Source organism: Dermacentor silvarum, chromosome 1 (assembly GCF_013339745.2).
Source record: "Dermacentor silvarum isolate Dsil-2018 chromosome 1, BIME_Dsil_1.4, whole genome shotgun sequence".
NCBI lineage: Eukaryota > Metazoa > Arthropoda > Arachnida > Ixodida > Ixodidae > Dermacentor > Dermacentor silvarum.
This window is the reverse complement of record NC_051154.1, coordinates 4,848,995-4,876,355: the sequence shown is the minus strand read 5'-3', so window position 1 is coordinate 4,876,355 and position 27,361 is coordinate 4,848,995. Positions and strand designations below refer to the sequence as shown.

The 27,361-nt window shown below is 47.6% G+C and overlaps 1 protein-coding gene across 1 annotated transcript in view; it reads left to right on the top strand.

Annotated features, from left to right (window-relative positions):
- The window catches only part of LOC119456201 (N-acetylneuraminate 9-O-acetyltransferase-like), a 100,834-nt gene that overhangs the window by 56,504 nt on the left and 16,969 nt on the right, over positions 1–27,361 (top strand). The window contains exons 8-11 of the mRNA XM_037717834.2: positions 635–739; positions 799–939; positions 20,995–21,072; positions 21,139–21,231. Of these exons, the coding sequence (XP_037573762.1) occupies positions 635–739; positions 799–939; positions 20,995–21,072; positions 21,139–21,231 (417 nt within the window). The remainder of the gene's footprint in view (positions 1–634; positions 740–798; positions 940–20,994; positions 21,073–21,138; positions 21,232–27,361) is intronic.

Below are 27,361 nucleotides of genomic sequence, written 5' to 3'. Positions count from 1 at the left end.
ATTGGCTTGGTTCTCGTGACACTGTGCATCCGTCCAATTTGGTGTTTGGGCTGGATGAGAGTAAACCTCTCAGGTGCATAAACACTGCGAGAGGTTTCACGTTGCATAGCGTGAAAGATGACAAAGTCGATTGCATTGCCGTTAGTTGTAAAGCATTTAATTAATTGCTTTGTTGGTTGTGCATATCTTCCTTTTTTACCTGGGCCGATCCTCGTAAGGGCAGCTAATCCACCAATTTATCCCATCTTTGACCTTGCTGCTGGTTTGTAGGCAAGCATGGCTTGTGACAATCATAGCTCTTGGGCTGTACCAGCATCGGCACAAAAGCTGTCAGACCAGCTAGGTTTGAATGCAGATTTTTTTTAAACTTGACACAGAACACTTAGGGATTCCAGCCAATGCATACATTAAAAAAATGACTAGAGTAGGGATCACTGTAAATTAAGCACCCAAGTTTCTTTTCCTTAGTATGTGTTATACACCCTATCCTACTGGCCTGCTAGGTTACCAGCTGCGGGTAGCTTTAGCTAATTAGTGCATTGGGAAAGATTGTGTAGTTACATGCCTGGTGGGAAGTTGGCCTCCACCATTTTGGGCTGTTGTTGAGAAAGGCTGGACTTGTGCTCTGGTGCAGGTGTTCTTTGAGAAGATATTTGTCACACGACCCTGGAAGGCCCTGTTTGTGACCACGGATGACTCCATCAAGGAGTGGTGGTTCCGCTGGAAGATTGACCGCTATGTGAGTGTTTAGGATTTTTTGGTGGAAGGGCTGATCCTGTAAAGTGACCATCATTTCAGAGCGTGGCCAGTGGCATGCTGTTTGGCTTTGCGCACTACCTGCTGCGCCAGTACCGGGTCATTGGGGACCACCACCATGGGAACCTGTTTTCCCGGGGCCTCTCCCTCACGGTTGCCTTTGGAGCCTTGCTGGGACTCGGGGTCAGTGCCATTCCAGCATCCCATGTGAGACGTTGCTGTCCCAAGTTATGGTGCTTTCCTAGGTGCCGATTACTCGCCACTGCACACTGTGTCCACACTGCTACTGTCCCGAGCCAATGGTGTGCCTACACAGCTGCTTTAGTGCAGATGCCGGCCCAAGGGGCTTTTGGAAGCTACAAACCTCTATCAATAAGCTCTGTGTTTTTCAAAAGTGCAGTATGGAGCGGAGGCCATGTTAGCAATCATTAGCTGCTTTCTTGGAGCCATTGAGCACAGATGTCCTTAAAAAATTAAGTACAATTTAAAAAACGAAGCCTGACCAGTTTGGTCATCTGCAGACATCTTGCATGTTGACACTCTGACTTGGTGCAAATGAAGCCTCCAGTAGCTCAGGAATATCTGCAGTAGAAAGAAGTGCACACTTGTCCTTGCCGAGTCGATTTTCTCCGGATTTGGGGGCTCGTTAGTGTTGGAGGTAGTTAATACATAAAACAGCAACTTGATGCACATTTCTGAAGTCACATGGCCAGATTTTTATTTGGTCTGGGCTTGAATGCTCATTTCTCTCCATAATTCTTTTTTGAAATGATGCAACCAAAATGTCATTACCACAATTAGTTATTGAACCGTAACATTGTTACCAATGCTGATGACCAGTATGTGACTGTTTTTCTTAATGTTATAACTTGATTTTAGCTGTCTTTCAACAAAGTATCTGAAAGTTGAACTTACCAGGTGTACCATATTTACCCATGTAAGGCGCGCCCTTATGTAAAGCCTGCATCTCCAGTTTGGCGTGCAAAAATTTGGCAAGTTTCATTCAGGAAGGAAAGAGTAGAGAAGGAAAGGCAGGGAGGTTAACCAGTTCAGCACAACCGGTTTGCTACCCTACACATGGGAGCGGAATGAGGGGGAATGAAAGATGGGGAGGAGAGAGACAGAGAGAGTGTCACATGGGTACCTGTGTGCTGGTTAATTTTTGCAATCCGGTATGTACTACTGTAAAATTCCGAGCAAGCCCCTCCCCCCCCCCCCCCCCCCCCTTGCCCTGCGCTCTTATCACGCACCGCGCCCAGGCAACACTGGCCTGCCACATCCAGTCCACAAAAATAATGGAAAAGCACACTGGTGCGCACCGGGTTGCCCCGATGCGCCGTTTCATCCAATCTTGGTCGCATCGGGGTGAACTGCGGCCGGCGAGATCTGCCCGTCACACAGTACAGAGGATTTTCCTGCAGCACAGCAACGTGGCCACTCAGCAACAGAATGGTCGCGGCTACGCTGTGGCGTCGCCAGCAGCTTCACCGCCGCTGATCACTTGCCACCAATATCGTTGCTGGGCTTCTGCCGATTCACTTCGAATCTGCAGCAGACGGTGCTTCAGAACAAACCGCCGATGCTCCCAAGCAGCAATGTTTTGTTACTGTTGTTGCCGCTTTACCCTTTGCTAACAATAATTTCACACGAAGAAGAAAACATGCTGATATTTGTAGCGCCGCCAGCTGCGATGTGAGCATGGCCGAGCCGTGGTACACTGTCCGCCGTCGGTAGCCATGCACTGCAGCAGAGCTTGACTTGTATCGGTACTATCGTTAGTGCTAAACGTTTGACCGTGGACATGGTTTTTAATGCGTAAAGTGAACATTGCACGTCACTTTACTTTAGTGGACATCATTTTGCATAACCAATGTTCGTGTTGCCGGTCGCGGCGACGCGCCAGTGCTGCATCGATGCGCTGTTTCTGCAGTTCTTTCGATGGTTTTCAGAGTGATGAACAGCACTAACATTTTGGCTTAATAAAGTTCATGTTAAATAAAATTTTAAGGCCATTCCCACTGGGCTTTTTTTTTTTTTTTTTCTGGGGGGAAAATTTTGTCGTCGTCATCTTGAATTTTCGATAGTGCCCTCCCCCCCCCCCCCTCCCCAACTTTGCGGGTAATTTTGACTTGCTTGAAGAGGGGGCGCTTGCTCGGAATTTTACAGTAGATGGCCATTTATTCTTGCCGATAACTGCATCATCGTTGTCACCATATCTTGACAGATCATGCAGCACAGGGCTCATTGTTTATCTCCATTATGTTTGCTGCAAAAAAAAGTGTGCTTGTGGATATTAGTAAGGTAGTGCGTTGGGCGAGTTGGTGCATAGCTGAACAAATGAGTTGTGGCGCAAGGAAAGAAGAAGGAAAACCAAGGGGAGACAGGATAGGGCGCCAACACAACTCATTTGTTCAGCTATGCACCAACTCGCCCAACGCACTACCTTACTAAAGCATATTCACAACTCATTTGTGGATATTAAATGCGTGTGGTTTCATTCGGGACTATCGTCAAGTGCTTCAAGTTGACGAGAATGTCAAACAGTACAAGCACGAAGATCAGCTTATCAAACAGTGAGGTCAGCAGTAGCGATGACTGAGTGTTCATAGTTGGCTGCCAGTGGTTGCATTATTTTTCATAGCAGTCTGAATCCAGCAGTTCGAGAAGCTGAACATATTTACAGTGGCACTGCTTATTGTAACCATCATATGAATAGAGCGCGAGTTGACATGCAAGGATTTCCTGACAATGTGTCATTAGAAGGCATTCCAAGTATCCTCGGGCCTCTTCTTTTTATACATACATAAAGGATTCAATTCGCATTTATCCCAATGCTACATGCAGTCTATACGCCAATAATGTCAGTAATATTTCTTTCAGCGGAAGACATTGCAACACTTCAGGAAAGAATGTCCCTTAGCTTCTTGCGAAGCCAGGGGACTGGTCACTTTTTAACAGTTTAAGCATAAATCCAAGTAAAAGAAAAGCTGTAATATTCACACGAAAAAATAAGCCATCAAATGATAATTTGCATCTTGTACTGTATGACACTACTGAAATAGAGGTGGTAAATCATGTTATGTGTCAAACAACTTGCTTTGCAGCAAACATATCAGCGGTGTTTTGAATCGTACAACTACAGAGCGGTGTTGCCATTTAAAGTGAAGTTTATAAATAACTTTTTTATTCATACCTTTGTTATGCTTTCTTGGTATGGGCTCTACAACTTTCAAAAATTACACCTCATGCAAAAAAAGTATCATAATGCTTTTTAATTTAGCATTTGATGTGCACGTCAGTATGTTGTTTCAACAGGCCATAATATCACCTTTTTTACCTCTACAAATATAAATTAACTGTCTCGAATTAATTGGGTGGGAAATTCAAGAAAATATAAATTTTTTACATAATACTTTTCATTGAGAGCAAAACATTACATACACAAAGCAGCAAAACAATACACGGTACAAAGAAATGTGAGAAATGGTAACCCCGAAAAAAAATTATCCAAAAGATTAATTGTCCTACATATTGCAACACTATTTAACAAATACAGAAAAGTCGGCTTTGATTTTCTACTGTGTACACCGATGTTGGCTTGTGCAAATATTCGACGTTTTTGAATATTCAATTGAATATTATGCTATTCGATATTCAAAGTTTTCGAAGTATTCCAACCAAATGAATATACGCATTTTAAGCTTATAAGCCACACTTCCAGTTGCAACACCTTGGAAAAAGAATTTTTTTAAATACATGCGTATAACTCGTGGAAGTAACTGTATATGATGTCCAAATATTTGTATAAGCAGTCTCTATTCACGGATGCACGAATCGACCACATCGATCCTTGGCCAATGGCCCTGTCCCCACCTGTTCGGAGACACCGATTGCTAAGAACTTTCCCCTATAGGTTGTTTCACGGCAGTGCAGGCTGCCTCACCTAAAATCGAAATCTGAATAGAGCATTGACAGGGCACTAAACCGTAACTTTAGTGGCCGACACCCGGTGAAACAAACGAGAGCTTCTCTTTCATATTTGCCCAAGCGTCATGCGCATGCGTGAGTTGCGAGAGGGACATCTTGTAGGGGACTCTTGCTTCTATTGTGCATAGGAACTACGGATCTTGCTTGAACCCTGTGCACAGTGATCCTCGCGTAAGTGCTGCTTAAACTGCCATTTGTGGTTAGTGCCGCAGTCGTTAATGAGTGGTTCATGTCACTGTGGCATAAGGTTTGTCACTTTGCAGTGGTTCGGTCGTCGGTGACGGGAGGAATATGTGCTCCATGGGCACGCTCTGCGTTTGTGTTGCCCAGCCATGAGCAAGAACTTAAGCATAACCTGCAAATTAATATTTTACAATGAAACGAATTCACAATAACAATGCATCACTATGCATTGGTCTGCGGCCGCTAAAGGCTCATTCACACTAGGCCGACACGACACCTATATTGGTCTGCCGACTATTGGCATCAGCGTTTTCCTTCCTTTAAACCATTGGCCACAATGTTTTCAGTCCTGTAAACTGCTGTCGTCATCAGTCGGCAGACCAACATCAGTGTCTTGTCTGCCTAGTGTGAATGAGCCTTAAGTGGCATCTACCTAAGGGCCCCTCTCCATGCTTCGCATGCCGGGTCACTTTGCTCCTCTTGGCAGGAACCGTCAGGCCTGGTGGTGAAACATAGGTAAAAAACATCCCCCGCAGAAGTCAAAGGGGGAAACTATATAATAATGCAAATTGATTGATTCTATTGATTTGGCTGCACATTCTCAACTCTCCAACGAATTTCTAAACCTAGTTCTTACGTTTAGCTTCTACTAATTACAGTAGAACTTTGGCGCCAACGTTCGCAATCAAGAACACAAAAAATGACCCAGTAGAGTTACGCTCATTTTTTACCGGTTCATACATTCCCGGAAGACATGATTTTTCGGCACCAATGTTCAGTACGTTGCCAAACTGCGATGGTATGTGTGGAGATGGGTTTGCACAAGGCTTACCCTACGAGCGACGGTCAGGAAAGGGCACGATGCTCCTCCACTCCGCAATGCACAAAGGCGCTACGGCAGGGTTCGTCGACTCTCCGACACGGCGCAGAGAAGGCTCCGGAGTCAGTTCGCCACCAACAAACACGGGTTTATTCACCCAAGATATAGCACAGTGCGACAGTCACGGCGCTTACGGGCCAAGGCTCACCGCAAGACCGATCGAGTACGCGCGCCCGCTGCGCTAGGGCTAACCGGGTAGCGGTCCGCAAAGCGCGAGAACGAGGAGTCGCGAGAACAAAGGTCTCGAGCAACCACCTCGTTGCGGGCCTGTGAGCATCTGCCGCGGCGAGGAAGCGCTCAGAGGACGAGAGCTCGGGTGAAGAGGGTGCCAATCAGGGCGTGTCCCGGTGACTTGTTCTCGCGGGGCAAGTCCAATCCAAAAGGGGGGGGGGGGGCAAAGTCCAAGAGGGTGTCGTCGTCTTCCTCAGGACCAGGGCAGGGAGAAGGGGCCCCAGCAGTCCAACAGGTGAAGACGTCGCTTCTCTTGATGCGAGGCCAGGGGCCTGCCTTGGCTACCAAAGTTCCGCACACCGATAGGACCCACTGCCAGGAGGAAGGCTCGGCAGCCCAGAAAGGACAGGGCAGGGCAGCACCATGGTTCAGCCAGCAACGCTTGAGGTCCACCGAGCAGAAGCTGCCAGGAACGCGCGCGGCGTGCCTGCCCTTTTGGCACAGCAGCCACCACGGAGGCCACAGGGCCCTCCGGATTGCGCGTTGACCGGAACAGCAGGCCGGGATGACCGGCAGCCAGGTCAGCAATGGAAGCTGGAGTGACCATCCTTGGCCAGGGGTCAGCGCCTGATTGGGTGGACCAGCCACAATTAGCGGCAACCTAGGCAGCAGGAGGCAAGGCTGGCATGAGTTCATGGCCCCCAAAGGCAGGAGTCGGTCATGGTGGAAGGACCAGGAGCAGCAGGCCTTGAGGTCAGCAGGCCTTGAGGTCAGCAACAGGCTGGCATGGAAGGACCAGGGACAGCTAGCTTCGTTGTCAGCAAGACTGGTGGCACAGTGGAGCCTGGCGCAGGGAGAAGACTTGACAACGCAAGTAAAAGACAGGAAAGCCCCCCGGCATAGCCGGCGTGCCAAGCTAGCTGCCCGCCTGGCTGACTGCCCAAGAAGGGGAGTTTGCCAGGCTGAGGCTTGGGCAACACATAAGAAGGTATACTAGGCCACATGGGCCTGTCACTGCTTCAATGTGCGCCCTGGCACCGTAGCTGTGTTTCTCCGTTCACCAGCGTGGTAGGGAATAAAGTCTGTGGGGATTGAGGGTTGCGCCGGCATGATTGCGCGCGCTTAGCCTGCTCTGCCATCCCTCGCCATCGTTCCCCGCTGGCCTCCTTCTCCGCCCGCGCCGCCTAACCGGTTCCCGCGGTGGCGCTGCGCACGCGGCGGTTTGCGGTGAGGGCGGGGCGCTGACGTCACGACGCGGCCGGTTGTCGGCCGCTAGCGGCGTAGCGTGCCTCGGGACTTCTCTCCGGGACCAGCGCACGGTACGTTCATGCTTTCCTCTCGTCTGCCGACACCTTTGTGACTAGGACTGGAGCTCGCGCACGGTGCCTTTGCCCGTGCGGGGAGCGCGTACTTTGTGCTGATCCTTTCCCGACGCTAAGCCGAACAGCGGTGCCATTAGTGCTCGCGCGAGGTCGTACCTCGCCTAGCCGCACTTGCCGAAAGCCTAAGCCGAAGGATATTGCCCGTGCTCTCGCGAGTTGACCCATTGGTTATCGCCAGAGCAAGTAGCATAGCCGCCGGGACTTTTCCTAGCGGCGTGTCCCAGCTTGAGCCTGTGCTCTTGCCGCGACGTGCTATAGGCGCCTGTTATTGTATTTTCGCCCTGGTGCGGGACCCCTTTGGCTCCCCTCCGTGCGGGCGTTTGTGCAGTGCTTGTGCCGACGGTTTCAGTAAACGGTTTCCGTCAACTCAGGGCTTTACTGTGTTGTTGCGTGCGTCGCTCGGTAGCCCCTTGCGGCCTCTGAGCTCGCGCGCGAGCGGTGCTGGAGGCGACGGCTGATGCGGCCCTGTGGCTCGCTAAGCTCGAACCCGCGGTGGTTGGTCTCCTGTGAGACACCAAGAACCCACAAGTCCAGCTACCATCTGGTGGGAGAAAGTCTGCATAGGTGCGTCAGAAGGCGGGTGAGCACAAGAGGGGCACGAGAGCCCTTGAATCTCTCTCTCTCTCACACCCGCTTTTACTCATGCTTGCGCACAAACATCGGGCAATTCCTGAGATGCCACGCCGCGCTGTGCTGCCTAGGCAATTGTAAAGTCGCCCTCCGGAGCCTTGCGACCCCGGCGGGAGCGCCGGCGCCCGCGGCCACTCGAGCCGCCCGGAGTAGAACCCCCCTCCCTTCCCTCCGGAGCGTTGCACGGTACTTGAAGACGGCTTCCTACCTTCCCGCTTCCTTCCCTTACGTGCGCGAGACTGAGCCGCTATCACCGGCTCACCCTCGCGCATACAGCATATGGCGCGCAGCAACAATTTTATTGCCTTTGAACTTTATATTGAACCTCACGGCGACGATGACGGCGATTGCATAATTTGAGACTGTCCCACCTTTTACGCATTCCTCAAAGGTAAATTGGCGCCCACTTATTTCGTTGAGTGCTTGTCACTTGCCATCCTGCCTGTCAGTTCCCCTGGGAGACTGATGACCAACTTCAGCAACGAAATACTGTCGAAGCACACGAAAAGTGGCTTTGCAGTGTCTATGCGGAAACCGAGCTAACGCATCTGGAAATCACAAACGTCGGCACTTAAAAACGAGTAAGCGAGTGGACTTTTGCTGCACTGGCGTCAGTTTCTTTTCCTAGTCCTAAACAAGGCTGAATTCATATGGCCGTTTCAGGGCTCCAACACAGGCTGTGTTGCTCGCTGTTCACAGCGCGATACATATCGTATGTGTGTAAACATCGATTTAGCTTCTGAAATACACACCGAGTTAATCATCTCTGCCTTCACTAAAATAAACCAGATATGCAAGGTCGGAGAAACTGGTGCCAAACTCGCCCGGACTACATTGCATAAGTGTGCCCCCCCCCCGTAGCCTTCGCTTCATGCCAAGAGTCGGCTAATATAGATGTGCAGGAACACAATGCGCACCAACCATCTCGGCACGGCCTTTGCACTTGCCGCAGATTACCTTCAAGACACGGTGGGTAGCCATGCGCAGTCACAGAAAGGCTAGAGGAGGAGACACTTCCTCCCCACCCTTGTTGCGCTGAACGAATCCTCAGCTTTCGTGTCTCAGCTTCGTGTCCCCAGGTGCCTCGGGGCCTCTGTAAGTTTTTCACTGCATACCGCGTCCTGGCACGCGCGCTCCGACAGCGTTTGCCACTTTTCATGCAGAAGGAAGCTTGTAAATAACTTCTGCCTTGGCTGACATTTTTATTGTTCTTTGCTAGATTTACCAGCCATACTGGCTCCAGCTACATGCTTGAAATGACCAGAAACATTGCTAAATCGAAACCGTGTCACAAAATTACTTCGTTATATCGCGAAAAAAAGTTTAAGTAATACGTGGATGTCAGTGGAACTAAAATCGGCAAATTGAAATAGTTTTTACATTGCGCATTTCCTTAGGTCATGGTTCATTATAATAAGGCTGAACTTTATATATATATATATTTAATCATATCATACGAAGCCAACAAACATTGACACCAAGGACAACATAGGGGAAATTACTTGTACTTACTAACTGAATTAAAGAAATGATAAATTAATGAAAATGATTGAAAAAACAACTGGCCGCAGGTGGGGAACAAACCCATGTCTTCGCATTACGCGTGCGATGCTCTCACCATTGAGCTACCGGGGAACCGTTTTCCCATCCACTTTCTGGGGTATTTATGTTTTACAACTAGGAATTAACCCTGGGAGTGTTAGCCAGCGCCACCACTCACAAACCTAGGTAGCGGATGTGAAACATCCTTTCTGCCGCAGGCGTCACGAGTACATGATCTTTTTGGGTGAAGGCAACTGGTCAATAAATCCACATATGCTACCTGAAGGCATCAATGTTGCCGAATTCGAGCCCTCGTTATGTAATGAACGAGAAGAAAGGGAACCGAGGGGCCCGATTTTTATTAATCATATCATAAGAAGCCAACAAACATTGACACCAAGGACAACATAGAGGAAATTACTTGTATTTACTAACTGAATTAAAGAAATGATAAATTAATGAAAATGAAAATGAATGAAAAAACAACTGGCTGCAGGTGGAGAACGAACCCATGTTTTGGCATTACGTGTGCGATGCTCTCACCATTGAGCTACTGCGGCGCCGTTTTCCCATCCACTTTCTGGGGTATTTATGTCTTACAACTAGAATTAACTCTGGGAGTGTTAGCCAGCGCCACCGCTCACAAACCTAGGCGGTGGATGTGGAACATCCTTTCTGCCGCACTATAACCGGTATTTCTTGTCCCGCAACTGCACTATAAGCGATACGCGTATACATAGAGTGCTATGGGAAAATTAACGGGAGTCTGAAAAGACCGATTATATCCGGTCCTGCACTATAAGCGGTTACGTTACGAGTGGTCTATACTGTAGTAAGCCTGAACATTTTAAATTAAGGGTGCGCAAATTCTCAAATACAGGAATTAGTGAACTTCGAATAATTTGATTCATCAATTGAATATCTACTATTCGATTTTTCGAATATTTGGTATATTCAGTGAAAGAATTGGTTGTGGTCGGTGCCATGACGGGCGCAGTGTTCCCACAGCGCACAATCTCGGTTGTTACAAGGTTCGTTCAGGTCACGTGACTGATCAAAACAATCAAGACGACGTGGACAGAACAACAAAAGTAGTGCATATAGGAAGCACGAACGCATGGGCGAGATCGGGCCGGTTAGCCCTCAGGAGGCATGGGGAGGGTATTGGATCGGTGTTTTCAATATTCATGCACTTAGATTTGCGCATTTCCGAGCTTGCTGCCCACATATGCAAGCTTAGTCACTCAGACGAACTTGGAACGCGTGCTCGTGGTATAGTTGTCGGCTGGTCACCTGTGGACCCAAAAGCCATTTCAATGGCCGTGTCAGTCTAACCCGTACGCATGATCTTGCGACCGATCACTTATGAGCCACCCGTCGGAACATATTTGTGCAAAGATCAGGTTAGTCCAGGGTAATAAAGGTTCTACAATGAACTCCAGTTATACGATTTTCTCGGTACTGCGCGAAGACGTATAATCCTGGTGAAGCATGATTCGGCCAACAAAAATTATGCCTTAATACACAATACGCTTGGCAGAGTTGCGAGGAGCTTCAATTTAAACTACGTATAGGCTAATACTTTGCAGGGCTCTGAAACGAAACCGCTGAAAAAGTAAATGCAAAATGAATACTGCAGTGCAGGTGCCGATCATGCTTTATGAGAGGGATTTAGCCTACCGTGTACCACGATCTGTGCCCGCTAGCATGATAAAACATTCTTTTCTACATCGGTCAGTTTTTTATACGCTTTGTTTGAGCCACGCAGCAAGAGCTTTCGTTCAAGTGCCAGAGTGTCTGCAAGCAGGTGGTGTCGCCTGCACAAACGAATCTCCAAATGTCGTCGATGCTACATAGCACAGGCATGGCAGCATCGGTGGCGTCATTCGAGGTGGTAGCCAGCAATGTCAACATGAGGCAATGCCTCATCACACCTCCCATCTTATACGACGACCCGCGTGAAATTGAGTACCCAAAGACGGATGCGTGAGAAGTCTTGTGTGCTCACATGTAGACGGAAATCTCTGAACTGCATGCGTGAACACACATACCGATACGATCTGCGTGCCTTCAGGTGGCTAATCTGTTTGATCTGCGCACATGCTTTCGCGCTTTCTCTACGTGCTGGGGCAGTATTCTCGGGGGATCGCTTTCAGAGATAGTTTCACTTGAATATCTACTATTCGATTTTTCAAATATTTGGTATATTCAGATTTGGCCCGTGTCAAAGTATACGACCGACAGTACTCTTGGCTCCGGGCTAAGATAGCGAGTTTTGCATTACACCAAAAACACTCTCGGCCGCGTCCGTTGCCGAGTCATGCGAGATCTTGTGAAAGTGAAGCTATCTCTGAAAGTTATCACCCGAATATATCGCCCCTTGCTTTTGTTGCTGTTCTCTCTGTCCAGCTGCATATGAGAATTGTTCTACTCGGTCATTATGGTATTATACTTCGCCATAATTATCTTCAACTAAGATTCTGGGATCCCGAGCGAATGAGTGAGCTGTGGTTCTCGTTCAGTGAGCCTTGCTCAGCTGTTCTGTCTGAGCCGGCTCTCTTGGGTGGGACTTCGGCAGTTCTTGGTCTTTCTTCGCATTCAAACCGGTGACCACGTTCGTTCGATTTCCAGTCAGCTAGGCTGAAGTTCTGTTTCTGTCCGCGGTCGTCGGTCTCCCCCCACTCCGCTAGAGTGTAGCTCCACTCAGCTCATTGGGGCATGGCTCACAGGGACGAGATCGCGCAAGCATCTCACTTTCCAAACGTACGCTTACATGATCGTGTTCCACCAGCGCTGCACTTTCGTCAGTGGTCGTCAGCACAACGAGGTGGGAATGAACGCCACCTGCTCAGAGTCTTAACTCTTTCAGTATCAGAAGCATTTTATCGCCAATATCACAAAAGTTTGTTATTAAAACTTTTTGCTTTTAAAACAAAAAATGACGAAATAGTGACCAAGCATAGTATCATTTATTCAAAGCCAAATAACTAGACTATGCATAACACAGGCTTAAGTGAACCAGCTGAGCCGTTTTGCCCATCTTTGACCCTCATGAAAGGAGCATAGGCAGGTAGTCAACACCAAAAGCGTTGAGCGGCCACGAAAGGAGTGAGCGAGCCCAGAACTGTTCTGCATGCTAAGCGGCTTCCTCCTGACGGAGGCTACCGGCACGTTGGGTTCGTATGAGACTGGACGCGCATAATCTCGCATCATATAATCAAGGTTTTTTAATGCAGTACAGTTAAACCTGCTTATAACGAACCTCCATATAACGAATTCCTGGATATAACGAAGTTTTTCTATTCCCCGCCGTTACTCTATAGAAGCACATGTATTTGAGACCTCTATGTGACGAAGTGGCAGCGGGAGACCCCCTCGATATAACGAATTTTCCCTGCCGACAACCTAGAGATTTCGCCCCAAATTTTGTCATTTTTGCGCGAGCAGCATCCGGAAGCACCTTCTCCGCCGCGCCGGAATGCGAAGCGAGCGCACGTGTGCGAGGCGGGCCTGCATCCCTCGACCCGGCGATCTTGCCGCCGCGGGCGTGACCTTTCCCCCTCCCTTCATTCAAACCTGATCCTGCCGCTTGCTGCAGCTGGCCTAGCCCGCCAAGCCGGTACTCTCCTCTTCCAGTTGATGTTGCTGACGTGCTGGCGGACGCTGTGATGCTGTGACAGCGCGCACACGCGCTGTCAAACGCTGGCGGCGTGTGGAAGCGCCACTGCAGAAGCGAGCGAAGTGACCTTTGTGCTGTTGTCTATCGCTTCAACGCAAACTGAGCTCCGAGAACACACAGCATGCACAAAGCTACGAGCCGCCGGCGCACCTACACTGCCTAGACTCTGCCCCAACGCAGATCGCTTTCAAGATACCGCCCACGCGACCGCACGCAGCCGCGCAGTATGCATTTGATGCAGGAGTACAGTACCACGGCCGCTTTTTTTTATTGCGATAGCAATTATATGGACACTTCAACCGGATTTCTGCCGTCGCCATCGCCGTGAGGTTCCGTATAGATTCCAAGGGCGATAAAATCGTCGCAGCGCGCCGTATGCGCGAGCAAAAGCGCACGGGGGACGCGCGCTATCACGGAGGGCGAACTCCAACGCGCGCTATCACGGAGAGCGAACGCACGGCGGAAAGCAAAGGCGACCGTCCCGCGAAAGGCCGTTGGGGTATGGGAGGGAGGGAGGTGGGCGGCGCTGTGCTCCGCCAGCGTATCTTGCTACTAAATCTCCCACGCGAAAGCAAGAAACGGGAAGAGGGGGGAAGAGGGGGGGAGGGGGGGGCAGCTTCTCCTCTGCCAACAACTTCTCTACTCGGCGGTCGCCCGCACCGTCTCTTATCTCGACACGGCTCTGACCTTTGTATGCGCTGTGCATTCGCCGCTCAGTTTCCGTTGAAGCGATAGACCGCGCGAACTTGCGCTTGCTGCCAGCGTTTTGACAGTCGTTGTCTGCGGTCATTCAGTGTGATCTATTCATGTTTGCTTGTGCGCGCTGACACCACGATTGTTAATACAGTTAGTAAGCCAATGTGTCCAAGTTTATGCAGCCGATAAAACTACTATCCCTACTCCGAATAACGCTCTACTAATTTGCTATCGCAATCGATGCTTCGCCTTTCTGGTGAAACTGTGACATTTTTAAAAATTTATTATTATTTTTTTTTAATCCAGGGGCCGTGACAATACAATGCCGCCGGCTACCCCCCCCCCCCCCCTTGCTCCCTCGCCGGTGCCTCGAGCGCAACGGAAGAAGGCGCGCTTCCTCCCTGCTTTTCTATCGTGCGCGCGCGAGATTTATGGCGTTTTTCACTAGTCGATCTGGAGCAGGATTTTTTGCTCCACGGCTGCGAATCTAAATTTCACTGGTCGAGCTGGAGCGGGTTCGCGCTTTCCACTGGTCGTTTCGGATCAACTCGCTCCGCGCCGGATCGCTCTCACTTGCTCCGCTGCCGAGGCGCGGATTCGGGCGGAAATAGGACAAGAAGCATACGTCACTTCCGCTCGCTGGGGGACGGCGATCTTGGTGGCCATGGAAACATGCAGAGCGAAATTAGATTTTTGTGACGCCTGTGCGCAGACTTTCGGTACGATCCAGCGCGGAGCATTTTCAATCGACCAGTGAAAAACGCCATTAGACGCGGTCATCGGCTCCCCTCGCACATCACTCGCACATACAGCATACGGCGCGCGGCGACTCCGTTATCGCCCTTGGACTTGATACGGAACATCCATGAGCCAAAACCAATATTAGGGCCACAACGCGTTATAGACACCATCTTTAGATAGCAAATACGGATCTCAAGGGCCATACTTTTGCTGGCAGAAACCGAAAATACGTCATAGTTGTTGCCCCCGGCACTTTGGGCGGCCAATGCCATCGTTACAGTGGCTAGAATAGGGGAATGAGAAGAAAGGGAACCGAGGGGTCGATTTTTATTAATCATATCATAAGATATGATTATGATCATAAGATATTATAGATAAGATATTAGATAAGATATATAGATAAAATCATAAGATCTTAAGATATGATTATATCATAAGATATGATTATGTCTGTTGGCTTCTTATAGAATAGGGGAAGTGTGATTACCGCCCGGCGGCTCCTATGGCAACCGCCGTCGCTGCTTGTGATGCATCCGCCGGGGGGCGCTCGCACTCGTTTATACGTCGAGCTGAGCGCCCGATACGAATTGGTCTGCGAGTTTCTCCCGCTTTCTGCTGGAAATTCTTGTGCGAAGTAATGTTTCGTGCAGTGCTGACAAGTGCTCAGGGATGAGCCGCCGTCAAAGCCACTTTTTTTGTACCTGGCTGCACGACTGGTTACAAATCGTGCAAAAAGAAGTCGCTCTTCGGGGTACCGTAAGACAAGGAGACGTACCGAAAGTGACAGCGCAACATACCTCGAGTGGAAAAGCCACTCGAACGAAATGCCACTGTGTGCGAACTCCATTTCGATCAGCAGTTTGTGTCGCGTCACTTTGGACACATCATCAGTGGTGAGCTGGTGCGCCTGGAAAGGAGCAGGCCATTGCTACAACTGGATGTGATAGCGACGATCTTTCCAAACGTCCCCAAGTACCTCTCCAAGCCAGTGCCTAGGAAAAGGAATCCGAAAGAAAGGTTGGACCCACAGTTTGCGCCTCCACAGAAAAAATCGCGAATCGACGTGGCCTCACCCGACACATCGGATGAAGCACCCACGCTTGCCGCCAACTCTGGATTACCAAAATGTGATCGTGCCGTCCAATCAGTGGGCTATATATAAGCACGTTTTTTCTGAAACTTCCCTTTTTGTCGCATATAGCGTCTGCCTACCGGGGCCAATCATGAGCTTGCTTCATGCCCAAAAGTTTGTGCTGTTTCGTGGTGGGGACAGCATGATCGAACACCAAGTGTTTGCACGCGGTGTCGAGCTCTCACTTGATGAGCACTGCGATCCTGCATCCCTCCTACAGGCTGTTGACAGCATGAAGCTCTGTTCTGGTGCAGAGCGGTCGGTGGAGTTCCATCTTGCGCGCAGCTCCAACATGACAAGCTGGAATGAAAGCCTCTACCACACGAAGTGCAAGGGGTTTGTAAGTCGCCCTGAGAAGTGCTGCATCGCCTCCAAGTAGCTCAGAAGGCTACTGCTCAACCAGAGGTGTCGAGCTAGGCAGCTAAAGCGTAAGGAAAATTACGCCAGGAAGGTAAAGGCAAGCACCCAAGCTACGGTGCGCCGCCTCCAAAGCGAAAATCTTGGACGAGGCTCTCACGCAGCAAAAACAGGCAAATCACGCGATAGAAGAAAGTGCACTGAAGAATATCGACAAGCTCCCACCCAAACAGAAGGCAGCAATCATGCAGTGCTTTGAAGCTGCAAAAATGATCAATAATTGCACCATATTTTGCTTATAACATCCCAGTTTCCAAGAAATCGTGCAAACGTGAAAATATTGAGTGAGCCAAGGCAACTTTCTATGTAACATAATCATCGGTGCATGCCAATTAAGCGCAGTTACATATATTTAATTGAAATCCAATTTCATCTTTCTTTAACGAACAACTCAGACTAAATTCATCTTTGCAAGCAAGAACAGTTGTTTTCGTTCAAGCGTGCGTTTATAGACAGTAATTTGCGTGTAAAATAAGACCGCAGTGAAGCAATATTCGAGGTGTGTCTGTGCGGCCTCCGAGGTAAACATGCCAATACGACCTAGATCTCGCTAGCAAATGACGTGTTATACGCGAATTTATAGGGCACATACGTCGCTATAATGTTGCTGCGATCTCCGCGAACACGAGCGGCTGAGCAAGATGTGCTATTCGAGGTAAAGAAAAGGTAATTCGCATCGCGAATCGGGGAGCTTATCCGGCTAGTCGATCATCGGGCCTGGTTGGGCGACGTTAATGCAAGTGTGAGCGCCGCCTTGCGGCTGCATCTGAAACGTGCACGCGAGCGGCGGGGCCTTCGTCACACTTCCCTATTCTAGCCACTGTACCATCATCAAGCCACCAAGCCAAGCGACATGAAAAGTCAAAATGGCCGCTCGGGCCGGCGCGGGGTGGAAGTTCGCAACGTACGATGCGGGAACAGTCCCACAGTTGCGACGCAATAACGGCGTTACCAATGTATTGGGTTCTATAGAAGCTGTGCCGGGACCGGCCGAAAACGACGTAACAACTGGGAAAACGCAGCACCCGGGAACGTAACAGCGGGGTTCTACTGTAACACTATACGACGCTACGACGCTATCGTGACGCTCGCTCTTGGTTTTCGATGCCTCGCGCTTTTGCGAAACGACACGCGTCCACGCATCCAGTACCTGGTGTGACATTCCAAGGATGAGTGCTTCGACGAAAACGGAAAACGGGTGCACGTTACAATCGAGGGCGCGTTAGAATCGAGTAAATACGGTAGGCGTTTCTTTTTCGAATTTTCGTGCCGAACCTGCATATAACGAAATCCTGTTTATAACGAAGTTTTTCGAGAATTTGTCAATTTCGTTATATCCAGGTTTAACTGTATTTCTATGAGGAGTTTGCTGGCACTGCACTAATCCATCATAAAACCTGGCACATTGCAAAATCGGAGGATGCATAACCAGGGCTCCTTTGTATTGTAAATTGGTGATCCAGAAGTGAAAACACTCAGTGGGCCGGTTTGATAAGTGCTCAGAACCACTGTGATAGACATTGTGAAAAAGAGACAGAAGGGCAAGCTGTCTTCAAGAGACAGGTTTTTTATGATTAACTGGCTACATTTGTTCTGAAATGATTCAAGTTTATGTATTAGGTACCCCTGGTAAGGGTTCCAAATTTGTGATGCATAATCCAGTTTTGAGTAGACATGTATTGTAAGCTAATAGTTATGTAGAAATGCAAGTTGTGCTTAATGGGACTGACAACCAATTTTTATGGTATCCGTTTTTTTAGTGCAATTGAAAGCTTGCTGGTCAGAGTGTTAAATCATGCAGTGGTAACGCAGAAAACACTGTGCAGCATTTTTTATCAGAATTTTTTCATCTGCAGTGAGGATGAAGCATGCTGGAAACAGTGATAGGTGGGAGTGATAACAGTTAATCTCTGGCATTGGTGGGAGGCAGACCACAAGTGCGGTCGTAGCTATGAGAAAGTATTATCAAGCTGATGTTCCTGCGATTCATGTTTCACGAAGTGTTAAATTATTTCTACAGTAATAGCTACATGCTTTCATGATTTCCTCTCCAACAGCCATTAAGCGTGGTGGCTATGGTGTTGCGCTGCTAAGCACGAGGTCGTGGGATCAAATTTCGATGGAGGCGAAATGCAGAAACGCCCGTGTGCCGTGCAATGGGGGCACGTTAAAGATCCCCCTGGTGGTGCCCCACTACGGTGTGCCTCATCGTGGTTTTGGCCCTTAAAAACCTCAGAATTCATTCAAGTCAATTGCATTTTTTAGCCAAGTTCTCTAAAGTGAAACAATGCTTTGACATGTGATACGCTGTTCAGTGTGTTGTCGTAACCACGCGTGCACTTTTGATTTCTGAAGCATGTCGTCTTTCCAAGACCTGAGCGAGCTGGAACAAAGGATTTTAGCTGGGATGCATGCTCAGAATTTCACGCACGTACAACAGCAATCGTGCACCGCCATGCATTGAGGGACGCAAGCTTTGATCGTTAGCGTGGACTTTTTATCTTGATAATGAGCATAGGATAAATTGCAAAAGCCTAATAATATCCAAGCTGCAATTTTAGGCAATAAGTGATGTGGTACTCAATAGCAGCCAACTTACTACAGTAGTCTCGTATACTACATCTGCAGTACGAAGGCTTCACCGCCAGTTTGCGCCACTCATTGGTTTGAAGAGAATCACAGTCACTGACTAAATCGAATGAATAATCCTACGTTTCGGAACCGCTTACGGGTTCCTTGTTCACTGAGTTGGACAGGAAATCATTACTTATGTATCCAGCACGTTGCGTAACGAACGTGCGTAAATGGCAGGCATAGTCCCTGCTGTCCGGTTCATCGTAGCTGGCGTCGATTGAATGATTAGCGATTCTAGCAGCTGCCGGGATGTTCTTTTCTGTGGCAAAAACAGTGGCATTGTCCCAGTCAATCCTGTGACCATGTTCCTGCGCAAGCTCGGCAATGGTGTTTGTCATGTGACTGTCACTTCTTACGTCACGTTTATGGTCCTTGAGGCGTCTGGAGAACTTCCCTGTTTCGCCAATATATACTTGGTGGCAATGAGCGCATGGTATCTTATACACAATTCCTGGGAAGGATTCAACAAGTAACCTGTCTTTCACATGCATTAGCTGGTTCTGGAGCTTGCTGGTCGGGATGTGTGCAATGCGCAAGTCGTATTTTGAAAATACACGCGACAGTGCCTCGCTGATTCCTTGGACGTAAGGGATGGCTGCACGTGCACAGAATGTCGTGTTGCTCTCCGACCTTGGCTGTAATATCCGCTTCTCGGTCCTGCTTATGAAATGATTAGGGTAACCGTTGCGGGTTAGCTCACGGTGGATCGTCCGTAATTCCTTTTTCAGTGCATCGTCACCTGAGCAGACGCGTACAGCACGTGTTATCAAGGACGACACTACGGTCGTCTTGTGGCCGACAGGATGACCAAATTAAACCTGTAGAAACCGAATTAAACTCATTGGTTTTTGAGACTTTCTTTGCCCATTTAAAATTGTAATTCCTACTTAAATCGCGAACAGCGTGCTGGATTGTATCACTATAATTCCATCAACACATTGTAGCCAGTTGTCAGTCCCTTTAATGAATGTGGTGCTAGTTATTGCGTCACTGTGTAGGTGCCATGATAAATGAGTTGCTAAATGAGCACCTAAATACTTAATAAGCTGGATACAAGTTCAACTGGCTTGGTATTGAGTGTGCAGTAAGAGGCTTCTTTTTGGAGGGAGTGAAACGACTTTTGTTTTGTTTCTGTTAACTTCCATTTGCCAGTCATGACACCATTTAATTTATGTAAATCGCACTGGAAGTTATTAGCATCCTGAGTGTTAGTAATCTTAATCTGTCTATAGCTCAAGCAATCATCCGCAAATAATATTACTGTCATTAAATTACCTATATCGTTAATCTAAATTAGAAACAAAATTGGCTCGGGCACAGATGCTTGTGGCACTCCTGATTTGAAATGTGCTAATGGAGAACAGTGTTCATTTGCTACAATGGATTGATAGTGGTTAGAAATATTTTTATCCATTTGCTTACACGAGTGTGTATGTTAAGGCTAGTAAGGTTTTTATTAGATGCATTTGTGGGACATTACTGAAAACTTTTGGGAAATCTACAAGAACAACAATAATTTTGGACAACTCATATACAGCAATATGAATTTCAGTAAATCGAATAATTGTGTCTCGCAAGATTGGCCGCGTAGGAAACCAGCTTGGTTAACGAAAAAGAAGTTATTATATTCCCCAAGTATTCCATGACTGCAGATGAAATGATGTGGTGAAGTAGTTTACTGCCGATACTAGCTAAAGAAATTGGCCTCTAGTTAGTTGGATTAGAAAGGTCTCCCGATTTACATATATAGGGTTTACACAAGCAAGTTTTCAGTTCTTATTTGGATTGTTGCTGTAGTTTATAGCCATCGAGTGTGAGCTTATTAATTTGGCCACAAATGGTTTTGACTGGAGCTCAGGTTTTACATGATGTCCAATGCAGTGAGGCGACATGGGCAGCAACAGGAGATGTGCTCGATATATTCCCTCGCCGTGCCTCTAACTTTAGGGTTCTGGTCGCATCATTTGTGGTGTGGTGGGTGTCAAAGGCTTTTGTGCTGGGCTGCAAATAATTCGTTTTTGTAGCAAGGTCTGCTGTTGAGACATGCACTGTGGTGTCAGCTGCCATGCAAAAGTGGAAGCATCTGCAATGAAAGTGGTCCATCACATGGTGCAAAGGTTTATATGATGATTTAGTGTGGCGCTGTTTTTGTAAATCCCTGCAGTTCTACACCACATTTGCATTCGTGTGTCGGTCCAAGCCTGACTGCAATGAGGTGCACGCATACGTCTCCTTTGTTCCGGTAAGTTGCCGCCCATTCTGTGCCCACGGTCATTGCCCATCTCGTGCTGTTGGTGTGTTGTTGCAGATTTTGAGCTACATCATCCTGCGCAACATCAGTGGCCTGCTGCGCACTCGCTACAGCACCTTCTTTGCCTGGTTTGGAAAGATCTCCCTCGAGGTATGCTGGCCATGTTGTGGCAATAGTATGTGTGCAATGATTGGTTTCTGCGGTGCTTTCACAGGCATGTGTCTACGATGTGTTTTTTCATGTGGTTTAGGAAGATTTCATTTTATGTGTTAAAATGAATGGTGCAATTCTCTGTAAGGGCACAGGTTCCCCAAAATATGAGCCTAGTTCATCACTAGGCACGCAAGGTACCGAAAAAAATGTGTGGTAAGTTTATTGTCCACGTTATATTTTCAAGATGTGTAGTTTTGAAGATCTGGCATTCTTTTGCATCTCACATTTCATAGTAATATAATCCGCAGTGCCTTTCTTGGACCATTTTAAGGGGACACTGAAGGGCAACACTTCAGCTTGGACTGTTTTCATTTATTTTGTGAAGAAGGAATGAATTAGTTTTGAAGATGTGGCATTCTTTTTCATCTCGCATTTCAGAGTAAAATCATCCACAGTGCCTTTGACACTGACACTAGCACAATGACACTGAAAATCTGGTTTTCGGATCAAAGTGCTGCCGCATTGTAACTGCCAACGCCAGCTTGAGTGCGGGCAGTTTTTAAGGGTGAGTCTATATACAGGGTGTCCCAGCTATCACGCAGCACGATTTAAAAGGATATGAACGGCGTTACTCGAAGCAAACCTAGTGTGTATTGTTTCCAGTACAGTGGAGTTGCCGCCAGTAATTTTTTTAGTTACTGAGATTTAATTAGGTAATTATAATTAATTATCTAACTCGAGGAGTACTGTCCTAATTATCAATGTGTCAATGACAAAATTGTAGAGCACCATGAAAAACTACCGATACAGCTTTCTGTTGCTCAATACGTGCTACATAAATGTGTTTTTCCGAGTGTGAAAGAAGCCCGCGAATGCATGCAAAGTGCCTCGAGCGGCCTGTCGCGCGGCAATTCTGCGTGTATTCGCGGGCTTCTTTCACACTCGGAAAAACGCATTTATATAGCACGTATTGAGCAACAGAAAGCTGTATCGGTAGTTTTTCATGGTGCTCTACAACTTTCTCATTGACACTTTGATAATTGGGACAGTACTTCTCGAGTTAGATAATTAATTACAATTACCTAATTAAATCTCAGTAACCAAAACATTACTGGCAGCTACTCCACTGTACTGGAAACAATACGCACTAGGTTTGCTTCAAGTAACGCTGCTCGTCTTTTTTTAAATCGTGCTGCGTGATAGCTGGGACACCCTGTATAACGAACTACTGATATAACGACCACTTTTCACAGAACTATCGAGTTCATTATAAACGGGTTCGACTGTATTCAAATTCGACCCGTTACACATTCCCAACGTTGTTGCTTAGTGGCTTTGGCGTTAGGCTACGAAGCGTGAGATCGCAGGATCAAATCCCGGCTGCGGCCGCATTTCGGTAGGGGCGAAATGCAAAAAATGCCCATTTACCATGCATTGGGTGCACGTTAAAGAACCCCAGGTGGCCAAATTAATCCGGAGTTGACCACTACTGCGTGCCTCAGAATGATATCTTAGTTTTGGCACGTAAAATGCCAGAATTAAAAAAAAAACATGTGATGCTTCTCATCAAACGCCAAATTATCGACCGCAGGACTAGAGATATTAGGGGAATACTCGCCCTGGATCTGGCTAAAGCATTTGACAATATCTCACATAGATTCATACTTGAGGCGGTCTCGGAGCTAAATTTGGGACGGAGATTCCACACATATGTTAGATCCTTTCTTAAGGATAGAGTTGCTACTATCAAAATTGGGCAAATTAAATCTGATGAGTTTGAGTTGGGGGCAAGAGGGACCCCCCGCAAGGGGCAGTAATCTCCCCTCTCTTATTTAATATTGCCATGACGGTACTCTCGGAGCGCCTATCCTCCGTGCAAAACATTGGCCATGCTTTATACGCAGACGACATTACGATTTGGTGTCCTGGTGGATCAGACGCGGACGTTGAACAGGCGCTACAAGAAGCACTAAATGTAACGGAAGAATTCTTAACTGAAACAGGGCTCAGCCTCTCACCTACCAACTCTGAGTTATTGCTGTACAGGCCGGCGAGACAGGGGGTTAGGGATTTGGTTCCGATGGAACTGATACCTATTGCCTTACACACGAAGGATGGTCAGGCTATTCCTCAAGTCAACTCGATCAGGATACTGGGGCTGTTACTGGACGCCAGAGGCTGTAATGCAAAGACAATTGCCCACATCACCTCCAAAACGGAGAGTATGCTCCGGCTCATCTCTAGAGTCTCGAATAGAAAAGGGGGACTCGGAGAGGACAATCTTCTCAGGATATATCACGCGTTCTTGATGAGTCACATCATTTATGTGGCATCTGCACTAAATTGGACTAAGACAGAAAGGAACAAAATAGACACGCTCATGCGCAAGAGCATTAAAAGAGTACTGGGATTACCAGTCACCACTAGTACAGAGAAGCTTATGCAGCTGGGCATGCATAATACCGTCTCGGAGGTGATAGAGGCCCAAAGAACAGCACAAATTGTCAGGCTATCTACATCCAAAGCCGGAAGACGTTTACTAGACTCAGTCAACTTAGCTCCAAGCTTAATCAACGACCATGAGGAATCACTCTCGGAAGCAATCCAGGCATCATTCGCTGTTAGTCCTTTTCCTAGGAATGTTCACCCACAGTATAACGTTGGGCGACGCAAGGCTCGCGCCCGGGCTATTTTAAAAACAGTCGCAGATAGCCCAAGCTTGGCAGCATTCGTAGATGCGGCCCAATATGGACAGACCAGCAACTTTGTTTCGGCAGTAGTTGATACGAACGGTACACTCATCAACGCGGCTTCTGTCCGTCATATCTCCATCGATGTAGCAGAACAGGTAGCCATAGCTTTGGCAATGAGGGACCCTGTGCGTCCCAATATATACACAGACTCTCGTGCGGCCATACCTGCCTTTGCATCGGGTTTCATCTCCCGAGAGGCTGCGGCCATCCTCAGAAATAGGCTGGTTACGTGTTTTCATTCCATTACGTGGTTTCCAGCCCACATGGGTCCGAATATTTTTGTAAATCTCCCAAACCCCAATGAGCTTGCTCATAACCGTGCGCGAGATCTTACCCGCCGCGGCGGTATGGAAGCTTTTGGGGGGCCGGACGAAATTAAGCACAGCGACCCATTACTTACATTCCACGAAATAGTTTCTCTCTACCAGTTAGAGCGGAGGAGTTTTCCACTACCTCATCCTAAGCTTAGCAGGTCTCAATCGTCGACTTTTAGAATGCTCCAAACGGGGTCCTTTCCTTCGAGGGGCTTTCTAAGTCGCATTGCCTCAAATATAGAACCACACTGTCCAGATTGTGGTGTGCATTTCTGTACATTGGCTCACATGCTCTGGCAATGCCCTGCGTTACGTAACGCACCGTTAAACAAAGAAGCGGACTGGGACAATGCCCTTAAAAGCAGTGTGCTCTCAGTCCAACTCCAGGCTGTCCAGAGGGCCTGCGAAAGGGCGGAGGACCACGGTCTTCCTGCCCCTATGTGGACGCGGCCAGCGACTACTACGGACTTCCCACAGGGGGTCCACACATAGTTCCTCAGGACCAAATAAAGTTCATGTCTGTCTGTCTGTCTGTCTGTCACACAATTAAGTACAATCGCCTACAAACTTTTTTTTTTACACAGAAGGGGCTGCAAAATTTTGCAATATATTCAATAATCAGGAGGAAAAAACGAATTTTAATGCGAAAAGAATTCATTTTTTACAATTTGACTGTCAGCCACCAAAGATACGGTTTCATACCGTGTTGACGATATCTTCACATCGGCAGTACAAGCGAAGCCTGCAAAGCTTTCTCGTCCACACCATTCCACACCATCTATCAGTAGCCCAGAGAAGGATGATGCTATCAGTGAACTGCACAGGTATCAGTGGACCTTCCCAACAAGCGCTTGACCACTTTACCCCCATGTGCATGTGAAAAGACCGTGCATCAAGCCTTCAGCTTCTCAGCTAACCCTCGCACCCACAGCATCCGGCACGCGAGGCGTGATATGTTCGAACATATGTTCGTGGTTTGTTCGAAACACTTCACTCGGGACGACTTTTTTTTCCGGCGACTAGACTTTCTTTTTATATATTTTAAATATATTACGAATTATGGAGTGGTACTTTGTTTTAACAGGTGCTTTAATAAATTAGTCATGTACGCTTAATCTTCATTTGGTTTTATTAGTTTAGTTTTCTGCCCCAGCATTAGTGTTACCGATGACTTAAGCAGCAGGAATATTCTCGCTAATGTACATTTAACGCGATAGCGTAAAGGGCCCCGTGTCGCAGAAAATCCGGCGTCGGCGTGCGATGTCAGCAGGTGGCGGAGAAAATCATCCCCAACCACTCCGACTGCGCAGGCCCTCCATGTGGTGCAAGGTTTTGGTGAACAAAAATTGAATTTCTCACAGTGAAATCTGTCAGCAAAATGGTAAAGTACGACTTTACCATTCGGCATCGGATTTGCCGTCGGATTGTTTACCAATCGGCGTCGGATTGTAATTTAAATGTATGAGAAAACCTAATTCTGCTCCGAGGAAACTCAAACACAAAGCCCTTTTCCAGCATTTCTACGAGACCTACAGCCGCGCGTTCGGGTACTTGCGAAAATTATATCCAGATGGCGCTCACATCCTAAGCAGGTCAAATTGGGACTTCGCCTGCTAATTCAATTTGGACACGCGCGCGCATTGGGGCAATAGCAAACAATTAATAAAATAATAAAAAAACGTGCTAGGGCCTTCACTTTTAATATAAGACCACTTATTTTGCCCCTGGAAAAACATCTTTGCAGCAATGCATTTCTGTTTAAAAGTGAAGCAGAATTTAAGAGGATCGGTGTAAGCTTGGTCTTTGTAAACTGGCTTTCCTACGGTCAGTGTTGCAGTGAATGAAGCCTACTTGCCATATGCGAACTATGCAATGCGAACGGGTCCCGATAACGCTATCGCGTTCTACTCTTAAAGGCGAAGCTTAAGCATCCTCCAATTTTTGTTTGTAGGCACCGGTAGCACGAACGATAACTAGCTCGGAATGTCTCAAGTTGATCATAACACATGTTATGCCGCGAGGCGACATATCATTTGGTAGCATGTTTTAGTTTTGCAGTGTAAGCAGAAGTTGCTGTTTTCTCATTCAGTGTGGTGAGTTGTCAGTTTATTCGCTCGTAAGAAATTTAGAAGCTACTGCAAGCAGCTCTCGTTCCAGATTTGCAGCATTCATCCTGGCCACAGCGCTGCTAGTTTGCTTTCTGACACTATGCACACAACCATTCATTAGAACTGGTTTGTTTCCAAGTCATGCATTTACACCAATACAAGTGACATTGCTCAAAAGAAAACCCTCACTAAATTCCGGAAACCTGTTGGAAGAAACACAGCTTGGTCCGATTCGTTGTTACTTAGTTCTCATGTTTCCCCGGGGTTTGAGAATTCCTATGGTCGGGGGGTGTTTGCTGTGTTCCCAAGCCTGGACCCTACCTTAAACACTGCATACTGCGAGCACGAACAAGTGCCAGTCATGGGACGCAGACTAGCTTGTCACTCGGATTAACTAACTGTCAAGAGAAAGGTGCACCTTGACTCACAAATGGGATTCTTATCTGTTCTTATCCCAAGACACACTTACCAGGTAACTTAACAATTTTTAGCCTCATTCTATCAGTGCACAATGTCTGTATTTAGGTTCTGAAAGCACGAAAGACATTACTGCCTATATATTGTAAGATGTTATGTGATATACTGCAGCAAGAGTCATATAAAGGTCGAAAACAGTCGTACCTGTAGCAGTGGAGAAACACCGCTAACAACTGGTTGCACCTTTCGGAAGCCCGCTACGTACAAGCACTGTCATTTTCTAACCTCCTGCTTGCTTGGAAGTCTTTGTATTTAAAGATGACTGATGCGGCTTGCTAGGCAGGCATGACATTTGCACGTACAGTGCAACAGTTTCGTCGCTGACCTCCTTGAGATCGATCAAATTAAGGTAACAGGTCAGCTTGGACGAAACACCTCGATTCTGCAGCACAAACAAGAAACTTGAGCACAGCACCATGCGAAAGAGCCACCTAGATGTCGTTCCCTAATACTTGCATAGACTTCAAGTCAGCCT